This window comes from Ruditapes philippinarum, unplaced genomic scaffold (genome assembly GCF_026571515.1).
Source record: "Ruditapes philippinarum isolate M1 unplaced genomic scaffold, ASM2657151v2 ctg1024_1_1_1_1, whole genome shotgun sequence".
NCBI lineage: Eukaryota > Metazoa > Mollusca > Bivalvia > Venerida > Veneridae > Ruditapes > Ruditapes philippinarum.
This window is the reverse complement of record NW_026859187.1, coordinates 63,360-77,773: the sequence shown is the minus strand read 5'-3', so window position 1 is coordinate 77,773 and position 14,414 is coordinate 63,360. Positions and strand designations below refer to the sequence as shown.

Below are 14,414 nucleotides of genomic sequence, written 5' to 3'. Positions count from 1 at the left end.
TTAAATTTTGATTTTCGAATGTTTTGCAAAGCCTTCAATCTTTTTAAAATAGAAGCAAAGAAAATAACTGAATTTCCATCATCAAAAACTTAAAAGAATAATCATTCTATAACTGTTTGAAATTAAATGTTAATTGTCGTGACTTTTTACCAATGATTATATTGTTTTATTCATTTACTTGCACTGTGGTAAACTGCAAAAGTACACCTGTTGACTAAAAACATCTTTCCATTTTTTACATTTTCTTAAGAACTTAGCATTACAAAGTGTTTAGCAATGGTTTTGCAGTGCTTATAGTTTTTGATTAATTGATAATAAAAGGCTTTATAATTCTTATACAAAAAATGTAAGTTTTTATTTTACTGTTTAAGTTGAAATTTTATTTCAAAAATTGTGTTTTTGTTTAAACATATGTAAACTTTGTAACTCAGATTTAATCAAGGGATTTGTCTTTACACAAACATATCAAACATTATGACATTCTCTCAATAACGCTTTGATTTAATTTAGATATAAAAACATTGAAATTTACAGAAACTAATATTTTATAATATCATTAAAAGCAAATTTGATTACTGATATAAATGGCATATCTAGAAATACATAACATTACATCATCCGTGACGTCAGAAATATAAGATAATATTTATTAACATTGTCAATCGGATAATAAACATATGGTCTGTTTCAAATTTACAAATGGAAGTGTTGCATTGTAGACGAAATAACATAATGTTAAAATGTCGTTTCACGTTCCGTTATATAAGTTTCAAATATATTATTACCTTAGAACTGTCAATAAATGTCTTATTTAGGATTATAAACAGTTTAATTTTAGAAACATATCGTTATATTTCTTATAATATACCTCCAAAGCAGTGATTTTCAAAGCAGATTTTATATTTCATTTTATGTACATAGCTCTGGGTACTAAAGGACGCTTTTGACACACACTATGTGTTGGAATTGTTATCTAAACATGTTAACTTATATATTTGTTATACTTTTTGTTATTTAGCGTAAGTGTGTTGCGTTATAGAAATGTTTGATTATTTTAGAAATTATAAATTGTTGAAAAGTGGTTGAGTTTTTTTTCCGGGTTATTTTGTAAAATTCATTTAATATCAGGAATGTATGCATTTTGAATTCTATGTATGTTTCACGTGTTAGATATCACATCTTTGCAATATTGGTACCCGGTTAAAGCACTTTCACCAAAATTGTGGTAGTAAAATCATTGCAAACATGTGATAAATATAAGCAAATAAACTCATGTCACTCAAATTAGTCTTTGTTTATCATAATGTTGTGTTGTGTCCTAAATTTGTATAAAATACTAATATACCATATTCTCCATGTTTTTTTAAATGCCTTTGAATATTCCATAGCATACATGATAATATCAAAATTTAAGGCAGAAAATCTTACCTACAAAAAACGGACAGTAAACAATTCGAGACAAGTCTTAGAATAAATCAAAATGTGTTGAACGATAGCCAATAAGCTTACATTTTGCATAATTATAAAAAACAATACAGACCCATACATTTACTTTAACATGTTTTTTACTTATGATTGAAAGTTTTTTATACATAACGCTGCTAGTTTTAATGATAACTGGTATTTTGTTCACACTGTATACAGATGTCATTTCTAAAAAAATCAAACATGAAGTATTATAAATATAAAAAAAACTTATATTACGATCGTTAACGTTATTGATTAAATCACTGGGGCAATATTGTGAAAACCGACTGTTGCTTTATATCACTTCATGACGTCATTATTCAGAACAAAGAAAAATTTCAAATTTAATGGCGAAAATAACAGAACAGAACATATAAAACAGAAAAGTTAATTATTGTCTTTTATATTAATATTATTTATTTATTTATATCAATATTAATTATTTATTTATATGTTGCTATGCGCTTGATTATGCTAGTAAAATAATTAAAATCAAAACGGAAACATAAAGATATTGGTACAGGACAATGCTAAGCTCTGAAAGAAACAAATGACAACATAAAGGGAAGAAACACAAGGAAATTCTTTTTTTTTAAATCAAGTCAATCGTGGATTCCTGTTTTTGACATGTGCACACATGTGTTTAGATTATTAGCATTTTTAGGTTCATGCTGTCCCACTTGTTTTCTCGTGACATTTCAATACAAGCTTCAATTTATATAAGATATGGGTAACTATATCATAATATATATGACTGCAATTCTTCAAAAGTCAATTGCAGAATTGAAACACATTTTGTTATAAGTGAATCGTGTTTTTAAATCAATTTTAATCTTACTTTATGACCTTGCCAGAAATGTCAAATCTCTTTGAAATTTACAGTCTGTATTTAAAAGTTTTTATAGTACAAACAGCAGCTGTATATAATTTCAATAAATCCAAGATAGTTTCTGTAAATCTTATCAGTACTAAATAGTATTATGTAAAAGCATATTCATTAGTTCGTCCATATTTGCTGGAAGGAATCTTATTTTATCCGTCTGTTCTTTAAGTAAGCTTTAATGCTCAATTAGCTAGACCACTCTTATTTAAATTGAAAAAGCATGGGCTACTTTCTGAGACAAATTACGTAGAACATGACGTCATTTGTTTATTTTAATTTCAGCGCTGATACACGTTTACAAGAAAGGAGGGACGCGTTATGTATAGTCAGCCATGATGGTAATATAAGTTGGATCCCGCAGGGCATTTACATGAGCACGTGTAATATAGACGTCACAACATTCCCTTTTGATAAGCAGAATTGTTCAATGAAGTTTGGATCATGGACACATGGTGGAAGCAGACTAAATCTTAACTTTCTAGATGGTGATAATAAAATGCTTACAGACGATTACTTTGTTGCAAATAAAGCTTGGGTTGTTCTGGAAGCTCCGGGCCAACGAAATACTTATAAATACGCGTGTTGCGAGGAACAATTTGAAGACCTCACATATACTCTAATATTCAGGCGTTCAGCGACAAACTATGTGTATATCTTAATTTTACCATGTGTTCTGTTAACAACATTGACACTTGTGTTGTATTGGATACCGCCTGAGTCGCCTACAAAAATGAGTTTAGGTAGGTACAATATATCAAATTCAGATGTGGAAAAAAACTTGATATAGCGATGTGATATAACGGAAACCCCAATTATTATAACTCAAAATGCCAATTAAATGCTTGAAGGTATAATCATCTTAATGCATTACTTCCGCTTCGAAGACTATTCAAATAGGCTAGAACTACTAACTAGAACTAACTTAGGGTTGTAAGTTCAATCCGACATGGGTTAAAAAAATTCTTTTTGTTTCTTTTAACATTATTTATGTATCTCTTATATCCGTTGTGGGCAGAAGAAAAGTATTTAATTTTAATTATTTAATCAATATATGTATTCATTGGCGCTAAATTATGCTAAATCTAATTACAAATATGGTACTCGATATTTACAAAGTGTAATAAAATCAAAACTACATGTTAATGTATTACATAGTTTACAAGTTTAACCAATAAACTTTTGAGAAAAAGTTAGGAAATTTTCAAAACAGGCACTATTTAAGTAAATGTTTTTAAAAGTGATTTTTAATAAGGCTCTTTATATAGGAAAATGGTCAAACACGTGTAAAAAATGGGTGGGATAGGGTAACATTTTTATACATATGTCATAATTTTAGCAGCAACAATTAGTTTGCTTTTGTTGACTGTTAGCTGAATGTTACATTATGTTTCTTTTGTTTTTTACCAAATATTAATGGGAAAACATTTTTCATAAGGTTGCTATTGTAGAATATTTAAAGATTCCTTATTTCTGAAAAGGACCCTTCTAATATCCAAGATTGGTCATAACTCGATATCCATATAATAAAGTTTGTTTAAATTTTGCATATGTATCTGACTTATGTTGTCAATTTGTCAGTTCCTGGTGGTGCCCATTAGGTTGGTCATACATTAAATAACATTACATGCATTAACAAATTATCACCCTGCTTTAAGCAGTCTTTATTTATCTTAATCTTTATAAAGTCATTAATTTACATTTTCTATTTTTACGTAAAATTAGAACTACATAAAATACTTATAATGGCGTTCTTATATCAATAAATTTGATATTCTTTTAACACTTATATTAAAGATATAAATTCCTGTGTATTTGAAATTATTTTAACAATGATGTCGACATGTTTATATAAAATATGATGAAGATTTCGTTGCTATGTTAAAGCATTAATGTAACACTTTATGTTGCTAGGTATGAGCATCTATATGGCATTTTTCGTCCTGCTACTCATGTTTGAAGCCAATATGCCTCCAGCATCAGACGGAGTCCCGATTCTAGGTAAAGTATGATCTAGCCGCGCCATGACAAAACAAACATAGTGCGTTTGCGACCAGCATAAATCCAGACCAGCCTGCGCATCCGCGCAGTCTGATCAGGATCCATGCTGTTCGCTTACAAACCCTTCTACAAGTAGAGAAACTTATAGCGAACATCATAAATCCTGATCCGACTGCGCTAATGCGTAAGCTGGTCTGAATCCATGCTGGTCGCTGGTAACTATGTTTGTTATTTCATTGCGCGGCTAAAATTTATTAGCTTTTTTTTTTTGACAAACCAAATTATTAGCTTGCAGTATATATTTAGTAACGTTGCTAAAACTTTCCTACAAATACAATCGTAAAATTCGGTTAAACGGTGTAATGTCAAAAATTAAACTTTACAAGTCAATCTTTTTGTTTTTGAACATATAATAATATAAATGAAAGTGATTGTTTTACAGGCTGTTCGAGCGAAATTGAATTTGATTAAGCTTATAAATATCAATCCATGATTTTATCACTTTTACTCCAAACATTAAAATATCCTCACTTCTTTTGGAAAAGGGTCGGGTTGTTTCAAGATTATTACTATTTTTATCATCATCACCATTATTTTATATTTAGTGTAATATACAGATTTGTTTTCTAAAATCATATCGTCACAAGAAGAATGTATCTGAAACGGATAATAACGATTATTTTTTCAAAACGACGCTGTCGGCAAACGTTTTTTTTTTTCAAATGGGCGTATTAGCTTGATTTCTATATAAACGATTTCTTTCGCAACATATATATTTTTATGAAGCAAATATAGACTTTTACTTAGATTTTACCTAGATTTGATTGAATACACCCAAAATGTTGCCTAAAGTAAATTGTTTATGTTTATCAAAATATAGATCTCTGTTGTTCTTGTTTTGTTTCTGCCTTTTGATAGCTTATCTATTCCAACGATATCTTTAAATCATTCGCCTGCATTTCAATGCGGAGAAAAATGACTCAACCAAACAGCTAGCAAACCCCAGGCAATGAGAAACCCGTGCCAAGTCCGATACAATAAGCGATTTTAAATGACATGCGGAGATAGGGTAACTTTTTGTTGTAATAAAACTGCCACTTGGGTGTAAAATCGTTAATTCTTTGAATATAAATGTTCCTACAAATTACAGGAAAACGATCATATAAATCTAAATGAAGGTTTTATTATTAGTTTTGTACTTTTGAGAACTTCCCATTTTTCACTTTTGGCTTCAGTTTATCACCAGTGTTTTCAATTTTGATATATTTTTCAAAATCAATATTTTTCAATACAATGTAAAACATCAATGTTACCAGAGTGCCCAAGAAATTTTATTGTTTAATTAATTCACGTGTATTGTTGTGTCGTTTTCAGGTTATATTTACTTGCTATATACATGTAGGTATTTGAGTAAATATGTGTCATAGGTTCTTTTAACTATGCAGAATGCCAATTGTAGGCAACAAGGGGAAGAACTATTCGGTTTCAAGGTTTATTTGAATACGTCAGGGCCCATATGGGCATGTGACAACATAAAACATTACATACATACAAAATAATACAAAATGGCAAATAATATGTAAAAACAAAATACTACAAAATGGCGATGTTGTAATAAATGAAAATCGATAATTTATAACATGTCTATGTTCGTTGAATCCATTGTCATTCGTTATGATACTTGAGTAATGTAAATAATACAGAGTCTAACACTATCAACTGGTTAAGAAAGTTTCAATTTCAATGAGTATGTCGAAGGCATATTATTGTACAATAAGTAAAACGATTTAAGTTTTCAAGAAAAGATTAAAGGTATTAGAATAATAATTTTACATTATGAATTGAAACAATCAAATTTTCTGTTCTTGCTCTGACTTTAAAAGATAAATATTCAAATAACAACACCATATCAAAGTGGTATTATGTCCATCCAAATGTACAGGTAAAAGTTAAAATAATGCCGTTTTACATATTGTTTACTGATTCGCAAAAAACAAATCAATAGCTCTTGTTTTTCGCAAAAATATCTATAAATTAAGCAGTCTTTTTAAGGTTGTTGTTTTTTTTAATTTTATCCTAATAAACACATTCAACATCACAATGGTCAATCTTTTGAAATATATAACGTCACTTTAATTATGCCAGAGTCTTTGATGTTATTTCTCTTTTGTATCATAGGCAAAAATAAAAACACGTTTCCTATCGTCACAATATTAAACCCTAGAAAAAGGGAAACAATGTACGAGCGTCTGGATATGACTTTATCTCGTTCCTTGTCATCAAAATAAGTAAACCCAAGAATAAAATGATCCAATCAACGAATCAATGCTCCAGCGGGTAACTAATACGTGTACTCCAGTTAAAGCACGGTGCATGTATTGGTATAAGATTTAACTCTGTCACGTTTTCAATAGTGAAGTCTTCAAACTATGATACAATTGTTTCAACTCTGTTGATAATTTGATATAATTTGTAATATTTTCCAAATTAAATTATATTACTAGAAACGTTTTAAACTTACTATAGGTTTTTCGTTATGAAGCTTGGGTATTGTCAAAAACTACATTACAAAAAGTTGTTTAAAGTCAACGTTATGTTGTGTTGGACTTTCTTTAGGGATTCTTATTTTCTCTATTTTGTCTTTTTTCTGTCAAAAAATGTATTTTACATATTATGTCAATAGTACGAGTATCTAATATCGTGTTTTCTTTTTCAGGAACATATTACTGCCTGAACATGATTTTGATTACCTGTTCAACATTCCTTAACGTATTTGTCGTCAACCTATCATATTATGGAGCAAGGTCCCCGGTACCAAAATTATTACGAAACGTATGTACTTTTAGCAACATTACCTTTATGTACTTCTTTGTTAACCTTATCAGTGCATTTTTCTTTCCTTTTTCAAACATTAAAATGTTACCTTTACAATGAACCAAAGATGCCGATATCAAATAATTTGCCTTTCACCGCTGCATTAGGGACTTTGGATTTGAAAGGCAGCTATCAAACTAGCTTACGAAAGGTATGTGGTTCTACTCGGATGCCCTTTGGTGCCTCAGTAATGTATGAAGGACCATGTCTTCTTCTACTAGTCATATCTCGGCGGTGGATCTACCTAACCGGCTTTTCTGGATAACTAACCAGTAATTACCAATTTCTCTGCAAGTGACCGACTACTAATCCCACATTATTTCTGAAGAGCTCAGCGCTGAGAGACAAACGTCCAGTAAATGCGATATTCTCCCTACTGAGCTAAGCGGGCGTAATTGATATATCCCTATTTTTACCTTTTATTTGAATACAATAGATTTAGTCTCAATTGACATGTGCTCTTTTGGTAACAAACCTGTTGTGGTGAAATTCTTATTGCATCTACTAATCCGATAATTAGAGTTAAACAAGTCAGGGATCTATGCTTAACGAATTACATTTTTCATTTATTTATTTTTTGCCTTTTGCTTGTTTTATTAAGAAAGATACAACTATGATGATAATGTATGCTTCATTTTATGCGACAAAATATTGATCAAAATTTTGAATAAATTTCTTGTCATCGTGAAGTTTCGTCGACATTTTGTTATTACATATCACCAGTGTCTGTTATGATATAACAACAAAATAGTGAACATTTTCAATTAAAAGACCATTGCTAAGTTCGATACCGTACATTTTAGTTGTTAAATGCGGGTTTGTTCCCGAACTTATCCAAACAAACTATAGCCGTTTCAATCTAAAGGTGCAGAATCGTTTACAATAGTTAGTCAACTTGCTGCATTTACTGTTAAGGTTTGTTTGTAACAAAAAAAGCAAAAATATTTTTCATTCCATGATAAGTCTATTCTTTTCATATCAGGAATGTTTCAACATGTTTTATCGATGGTTTTAAAAATCCAGCTTCTTCATTTACATATATGAACAATACAAAATATAAGTATATATTTCTGAATTTTGTTGTGTCATCTCACTTACAAATAAAAACATTTGTATTGTAGAGAAGTCATGAATTTGAATTAAAAGCAATTATTTCATCAAAGGGAACAAACCATAAATATGTAACATGCTCTTACTTTACTGTGCAGAGTTATCACAGAATAACAATGGATATATATATATATGCCAATAACGACATTTTGATACGTTAAATAAGATGCATGAATATTTGTTTGTTTGTTTGTTTTGGGTTTTACGTCACATCGACACAGTATAGGTCATATCGCGACGTTCCAGCTTTACTGGTGGAGGAAGACCTCAGGTGCCCTTCCGTGCATTATTTCAGGCACGAACGGGCACCTGAGTAGAACCACCGACGTTCCGTAAGCTAGCTGGATAGCTTCCTCACATGAAAGAATCCAAAGTCCCTGTCGGGATTCGAACCCACAGCGGTGAGGGGCAAGTGGTTTGAAGTCAACGACCTTAACCACTCGGCCACGGACGCCCCATGCATGAATAAAGTTCTCAGAATTCATTAGAGTGTTTGAAATAGAAATAGTTACAAATTACGATGTCAATGATGATTTTAATCTCACCTTTGTCAAACCGAACCTTCAACATGTTTAGTTTTACCATTTTGAGCGTTCTTAGTGGTTTCATTTTCCTGTCTTGTCACGTAAGAATTGTTATTCAAAATCGACAAAAAATCACTTACCGGCTGGCTTATTTAGAAATAGAAGTAGCATGTGTTTATTGTTTGGTTTTATTAACCTGTCAATTACATACTGATTACACGGTCGATGCACTCAGTAAATTAATCTTCGGTTGATGTTCGGTAAGTTCCGTGAGATGTACGCTGTACGATGGAATTTAATTTAATTTGTATCTCTAAACTAAGTGTACTCAGCGTTATAGCGCAATAGGGTAAATCACGAGTTTATAATCTAAGTGCCACACGTGTTTTAGGTTCAAGTCCGCGTTGGTCCATGTTTTTTTCTTATTAATACTTTTAACATTATTGAATCTATATATGATTATTTTATGTTTTTCGTTTTGTTTGATTATGTTTTACTTAATTTTGTTATGTATATACTCTTTTTAAATAACATGTTTTTTAAGAATTCATGTTTAAAATTAAAACGGATTAAAATCAATAAATGTCTTTTCAATGCCGTAAACACACTACAAATCTGTTCCATTAAAATATACTGCAAAAATAAAGAAAGAGTACTAAAACAATGGCAACAGTAAGGATCGAACCACAGACCTCTCAATTATCAGGTATTCTCTTTACCGACTGTTCTATTGTGAATTAACGAAAACCTTCACATTAAGCTGGCGTGACTTTCAATCCATGACTAATATACTCCACATTAATTCTCGTAAACTACTCGGACCAAACCAAAGTGGGATCGAATATTTAAATGAGTCCTATAATGTATTCATAATTGACAGGTCAATAAAATCAGACTATACTATCACATATATGTGACCTACTTAAGTTGACACAACAAAACATAACAAGTTTGGAAATCGTTTGATAAATACATATACCGACATTTGCTCAACTGTCCTTTTTAGCTATAATGTTGTTTACTTGTAATTACATAAAAATAAATACATTTTCGACTGTTTCATTTTTGTACAGGTGATGTTTAGATTTTTTGCTCGAGGAATGTGTATGGACAATCTAGTACGACCGTTTTTAGAAGCGGACAAGAAAAGACTTATCCCTCCGGCCATACCCGGGATGGGAATGGCCAATGGAGATAGTAAATTCCCTCGATGTTGGAGAAGCTCTTGTGAAGTGTTGAGTTTAAAAAAAGACCAAATAGAACCTAATCAGCAGTTGGTAGAAATTGATATTAAGCTGACAGAGATTAGAGAGTTTTTGAGTGTGTACAGAGACCGGCTTGAGGCAAAAGATAAAAACGAAAAGATTGCCAAGGAGTGGAAAGCACTTGGATTAATATTTGACAGATTATTTTTCTGGATATACTTAATGACGATACTTGTGTCACTGACAGTTGTGATGTCATTTATATTCGCGGGTGAATAAATAAACGAAATGAACGAAATGAAAGTGATATATTCATACATACATATATATTGACATATATAAATATACTCAATGCGAGCTTATATAGATGACGGAAATATATGGATTTGTAGAATGTATTCAAACTGCAGAACAATGATCGCATGCGCAAACATTCAAGCAACAGCAAATGCAAAGTTGAGGACCATAATTATATATATCCTTCAAGGTCGCGCCTTTTAATGTTTTACATCATTGATTTATTACGACATTTGAAACAAAACAAATATATTGTTAAAAAAAGAAAATTGTAATATCCGATTTTGTCCATGTATTTTTTATAAAAGCAAAGTTTGGCGTTTTAAAGGCACTATCATAAGCATTATTATATAATCGTCTATAAAACCAGATCTGTATGCCAAATCTAGATGAAATGATCTTAGTCTGTAAGAATTTGTTTCCTTTCCAAACATAAACGCATTAATGTTCTGTCAAACAATGTTGTCTTTTATAAAGTTTTTACGTTCAATAAATAAGGATTTTATTCACTTGTAAAGTTTAAGTAAATACCTGTTGGACGAATTATTCTTTTTTACCTCAATATTTCGTCAGAGCGAAACAAAAACCTTTCAGAACTAACCTGCTAAATAAAAACATGTTGTAGACATTTCTTTTATTTATTTAGCAATGCAAACAACGTGAATACTAGTACTTATTTTTCAAAATCCTGCAACAACTTTTGACATGGTTAGTGCAAATATTTATAAGGTATAGATTTTGACTTGAATACCATTCAAGCTTTTACTTTGTTGTTTTTCTGAACATGATTTGGCTTGACAACACATCGCCTTCAAAGATTGAGTGCAATATAAATATTGATACAGTAGGATTTTATTTGTCATCGGTTTAACCTTTCAAAACTCTCTTTAGCACCTTATACAGGTGCTATTAAAATTAATCATCCTTTATAAATGTATATAGATATAAGTATCTGATGATTTTTCATAGTTCGTGAAAAAGGTACTTGAATGTTGCTTCAGTGCACTCATTAAATAGTTGTGCCAGTTCTTCTTGTCATCTGTTTGATACATGTATGTGTTCTATGTTTACATGTTAACTATTTACTTGATTGGCTTCATATGTGTGTGTAAATGACTGACATATTGCTGTATGTAAATTGTTTTAGCTGGTTGTGAGAAATTTTACAGTGTTAATTGTATGTATATGTACAATTTAATCAGAATCACTACCGTTCTTTCTTTCAGGGATTGTTGCGTTCTCTTTCTCTTCCTGTGCAAGTGTCTTATTCCCTTTTTTCAAGTGCTGTCCTGGTCTTGTACAACCTTTTTCTATATTTTTAAAACAGGTTTGAAAGTTAATGTTTCAAAATTAGAACGGGTGAACCTATGAACGCAGATGTGAAGCCACTACTTTATGACTTCAATTCTTTCTTTATTCTTATCTATGCTTTATTATAGAGTAGATACGTATGTTATATAATGATGTTTGATATTATTGAAAGGACCTCTTTCCAGCTAGAGATTAAATGTTATATATGTACTTTTATAGAGCTTTTTTTCTGGTTGTCTTTAAATCTTGCCGGTGTTTTCGTTTATCTTTAGTATTGTAACGACTCTTGCCAACAGGAGTGTCAAATCTTGCTTAATATAATTTGTATAGGTATATTATTTAGAACTGTATTATTAATATAAGTTACAATATTCTTGCCTTCGACAATTTTATGTGCAATTTAATTCCGTTAGATTTAAACCAATTAGTTTGACTGTAGGTAGGTTTACAAGGATCATTGTTCAAAGATACTTTTCCTTTCCAATATTTGATATTAAACACTTTTCGTTCATCATTTTCGTACCGTTTGTGTATTGCTATGTTTATTGTTTGTCTCAAGCATGCAAAAGCAAAAATGATCAAGAACGTATTGTTTTACACACAGTTTATATGGTTTCTAATGTACCAGCCGTTTTGGTTACATGTAAGTCAATATATTAATGCTGATGAGGATTTATTTGTTGCTTTTGATACTGTTTATCATTATAATATTAGGATTTATCTTTTATGCTGTCAGACTGTCCATCAATTTCCTTTACGACAAGTACTTTATTTCCTTCTTATTGACACTGAATTAAAGTCCAAGGAAAATGTCAGAAATAAAGCAAAAGAAGAGAACTATCATGAGATTACATTGCTTAAATTTTCTTTCTGCTGTAATGTTTTTATTTACAAAGAAATATAGTTAGACCAAAGCAATAGAAACTTGCACATATTTGTTGTATTTTTAAGTTTGATTAAAATTATGGACTATAATATGTGTTACTATAATTATTGTTACAGTGATGTTTATAATCAAACTAACAACATGTTATCATATCTTATTATTAAACAAGAAAATGGGTAGACAGAACTGCGTCCATTTTATAAATGTTTGTTAATGTCACTTTTGTAATATCTGTTTAGGATAAAAGAGTAACTTTTAATTGATTGAGTTGCATGTTAGTTTTCAAAACAAAGAACATCAATATTGATAAATATTGTCACGCGTTTGTCTTACAAAGACATGTTGCTTACCTATGTTATTTATAAAGCGTTAATATTCATCGTTTCTCTATCATTATTAAGTGATGATTCAACAAAACAAATTTCCTTATAAACTAATCGACGGATAAGTCAAAGGAGTATTTTATTAGGAAAAAGTTAAAGTTTGGTCATATTAAAATTTGAATTTGAGATATTTGTACACAAATAATTTTCCTTTAAATGTTTTTACATATGAGCATGCCATGTCCATGTCACACGTACAATTTGCTTTGAAATAATTTCATTTACATAACAAGTCGACCGTTGAGTTAAATGCATTATATTTTCCACTTCAGTATTCAAAATGGTATAACGTTCCACTTTATTGAAATAGAATGTAGAGAATGCCCAACTGTTTTCAATGATTTATTAATTAATCAGGTGATGCTATGTATTGTCACGTGATATTAAGATAAATAATATATGTCATTTTATTTGTGTTTTGCTGCAATAATATATTATGATAAATGTATGTTTTGTAAATATTTACTCTCTTTCTGTGGTGTAGAATTATATAGAACCCCTTGTAGCGTCCGAAATGTACTGTATGACGTCATTGCCTAATCTTTGTGACGTCAATATTTTAAAGAGTTTGCACAGACGTGAGAGTATACATTCTTATATGTTGCGTTAAAGATTAACATATTTTTCTTAACCCAGAAGGCTACTTACAAAAATCTTAAAAAAAGATTTTATCTATACTCGCGAGTTGTTCTTATATAAATGCTATTTGTATATTAAAAAAAAACGTGGACGTATTCCGTTCAAGCATACGTGTAAAAGATAATTGCAACTTCGGTTTTCACTTTTAGGTATATTTTGTGCGTACAGAACAAACATGCAAGGAATGGAAAATATAAAACACATATGTAGATGTTACTAACACAACTTTTTGTAATGAAGAGTAAATTCCTTGGCTGTGCAAACTCTTCGAAAAACACCGTCTTTGTGATCTCATAAAAAAGCATTTCTTACCTTTACAGTTCTTTGTCTTAAGCTATGTGATGGTTTTTACTCTACTGTATGTCTACTTCTTTGAATCTTTCATGAAGCCCCATGTGCCTGTCTTCGATGTTAAATACATGTTCGCTTTTATCACCATTATACCATTTGATTTACATGTCATTTATTTCATTTGTGTCGTGCTAATTGAATGACGAAATATATGCCGATCATATGCTTAATAAACTCATAACATGGTTTGATTGTTGATTAATTAATGTCGTATGTTTACAATGTTTTGTGGTCGGAGATGAATATATGAGCCGTGTCATGACAAAACCAACATAATGGGTTTGCGACCAGCATGGATCCAGACTAGCCTGCGCATCCGCGCAGTCTGATCAAAATTCATGCTGTTCGCTATCAGTTTCTTTACTTGTTATAGGGTCTGTATGCGAACAGCATGGATCCTGATCAGACTGCGCGGATGCGCAGGCTGGTCTGGATCCATGCTGGTCGCAAACTCACTATGTTGGTTTTGTCGTGACGCGGCTCATA

The 14,414-nt window shown here is 30.7% G+C and overlaps 1 protein-coding gene across 1 annotated transcript in view; it reads left to right on the top strand.

Moving 5' to 3' along the window:
- Positions 1-14,176, top strand: part of LOC132755558 (neuronal acetylcholine receptor subunit alpha-10-like) — a 119,763-nt gene extending 105,587 nt beyond the window's left edge. The window contains exons 7-10 of the mRNA XM_060746439.1: positions 2,633-3,090; positions 4,262-4,348; positions 7,065-7,180; positions 9,930-14,176. Coding sequence (XP_060602422.1) covers positions 2,633-3,090; positions 4,262-4,348; positions 7,065-7,180; positions 9,930-10,340 — 1,072 coding nt within the window. The 3' untranslated portion in view covers positions 10,341-14,176. The remainder of the gene's footprint in view (positions 1-2,632; positions 3,091-4,261; positions 4,349-7,064; positions 7,181-9,929) is intronic.
- Positions 14,177-14,414: the final 238 nt, after the last annotated feature.